Source organism: Limulus polyphemus, unplaced genomic scaffold (assembly GCF_000517525.1).
Source record: "Limulus polyphemus unplaced genomic scaffold, Limulus_polyphemus-2.1.2 Scaffold556, whole genome shotgun sequence".
Classification (NCBI taxonomy): Eukaryota; Metazoa; Arthropoda; class Merostomata; order Xiphosura; family Limulidae; genus Limulus; species Limulus polyphemus.
Genome location: NW_013666166.1, coordinates 514,153 through 515,681, shown reverse-complemented (window position 1 = coordinate 515,681; position 1,529 = coordinate 514,153). Strand labels below are relative to the sequence as shown.

Here is a 1,529-nt window from a genome sequence, read left to right as displayed (position 1 = left end):
TTTTAGTGAAAACAAACATTTGAAATGTATTTTTGAGGTTTCAGAGATTATGCAAAAGAAATTTGAAATTTTTTAGTTGAAGAAAGTATTTTAATCTTAACATGAAAATCACTTTGCATGCAGATTACTAAAAAATAATAATACATTCATGGACAAATCTTTTTTTTAGTTTATTAAACATACTTCCTACAAAATACTATTATCAGTTTTGATTAACCCAGCCTATTCACAAATGAACCAACCCTTGAAACTAGATACTTCACCAACAACTCAAAAATGATAGCACTCTTGAAGAATTTATCTATCTGAAATTCTCAACTACAGTAGTCCTTCTTATGCACAACCAACCTATCTGCCATGATTAAAGTCGTACCTGGCAAGAAAACATTATTTAAGGGATCAATAACCAGATAATGAATGACTAAGTTCAAGCTGTGCTAGTCGCTGATGACAAGGCTCGAGCATAATGGTTTATATACTGTGTAGGTACTTAGATGACATAGCAAACTGGTATAGTAATAGTTATGATGGATTTCAGTTCGATAAGATAACTTAAAATTGTTTTGTTTGTGTTTTATGTGAAATAATTTATTCATTGATTACATTTATTTCATAAAACATCACATTTCTATTTCATAAAACATACACGTATCACATTTTTAAATTTAAAACCCACAACACATTTTCTCCACCAGACAAATCATTCCTTCATTTGATTTCACTTTAATCTTCAACAAATAGTGTTTATTTTACTCAGACTTCAACACCATGTCTTTGTCCCTTTCAATCCACCTAGGACAAATCACTGCACTTTTCCTTCCACATACTAAATCCCCAAATCTCTTGTTTTTTTGTAGATCAGTTACCAAATGCTTGGCTTACACATGAATTACACACGTGATCATATAGGCTACTAACAATGGCAATAAAAGTAAACATACCTGGATTGTTAATTTGCACCAAGAGCTTTACAGAACGAGCAGATACAACCCCACCAATGTGCTGGACAAATCCTTGTGGTATCTGTTTTATTGTTATGAAAGGGTATTCCTATGAGGATAAGCAAAGAAATAAATAAAAAACAGAACTCTAAAACTTACTTTACATTATATCTAAATAATTTTGTTTCAAAAACAACGGTTTTAAGTACTTACAGTATGGTTGTAGTAAATGGATATCACTTGTTTACATGGTTAGTAGTTTATATGACCACATACGTTTTATTATCAATTAGTGTACATGTGCTGTGTTTGTGAGCCATTATTCTTGTAAGCTTTACCTTTTCCTGAAAGACAAATTGGGTCATATAACTACTTTAAATTTATGCACACATTTTAATTCTTTATAACAAACATATTATGGAACATTAATTTAGATTTATATTGTACAGATAAACATTATAATGTTTAATCCTACATACATTTTCAGTGATATAAGCAACTTATAATAAACAAGCAAAAGTACCTACCCCTGGTGACAGGAAAAGTTTAAGTTAATCTATCAATTTAAATTATTTCATGGACTTTAAA

The 1,529-nt window shown here is 29.9% G+C and overlaps 1 protein-coding gene across 1 annotated transcript in view; it reads right to left on the bottom strand.

Annotated features, from left to right (window-relative positions):
* The window catches only part of LOC106459083 (C2 domain-containing protein 5-like), a gene marked incomplete at its 3' end in the record, with an annotated part of 49,924 nt that overhangs the window by 17,877 nt on the left and 30,518 nt on the right, over window positions 1-1,529 (bottom strand). The window contains exon 12 of the mRNA XM_022385495.1: window positions 942-1,050. Within this exon, the coding sequence (XP_022241203.1) occupies window positions 942-1,050 (109 nt within the window). The remainder of the gene's footprint in view (window positions 1-941; window positions 1,051-1,529) is intronic.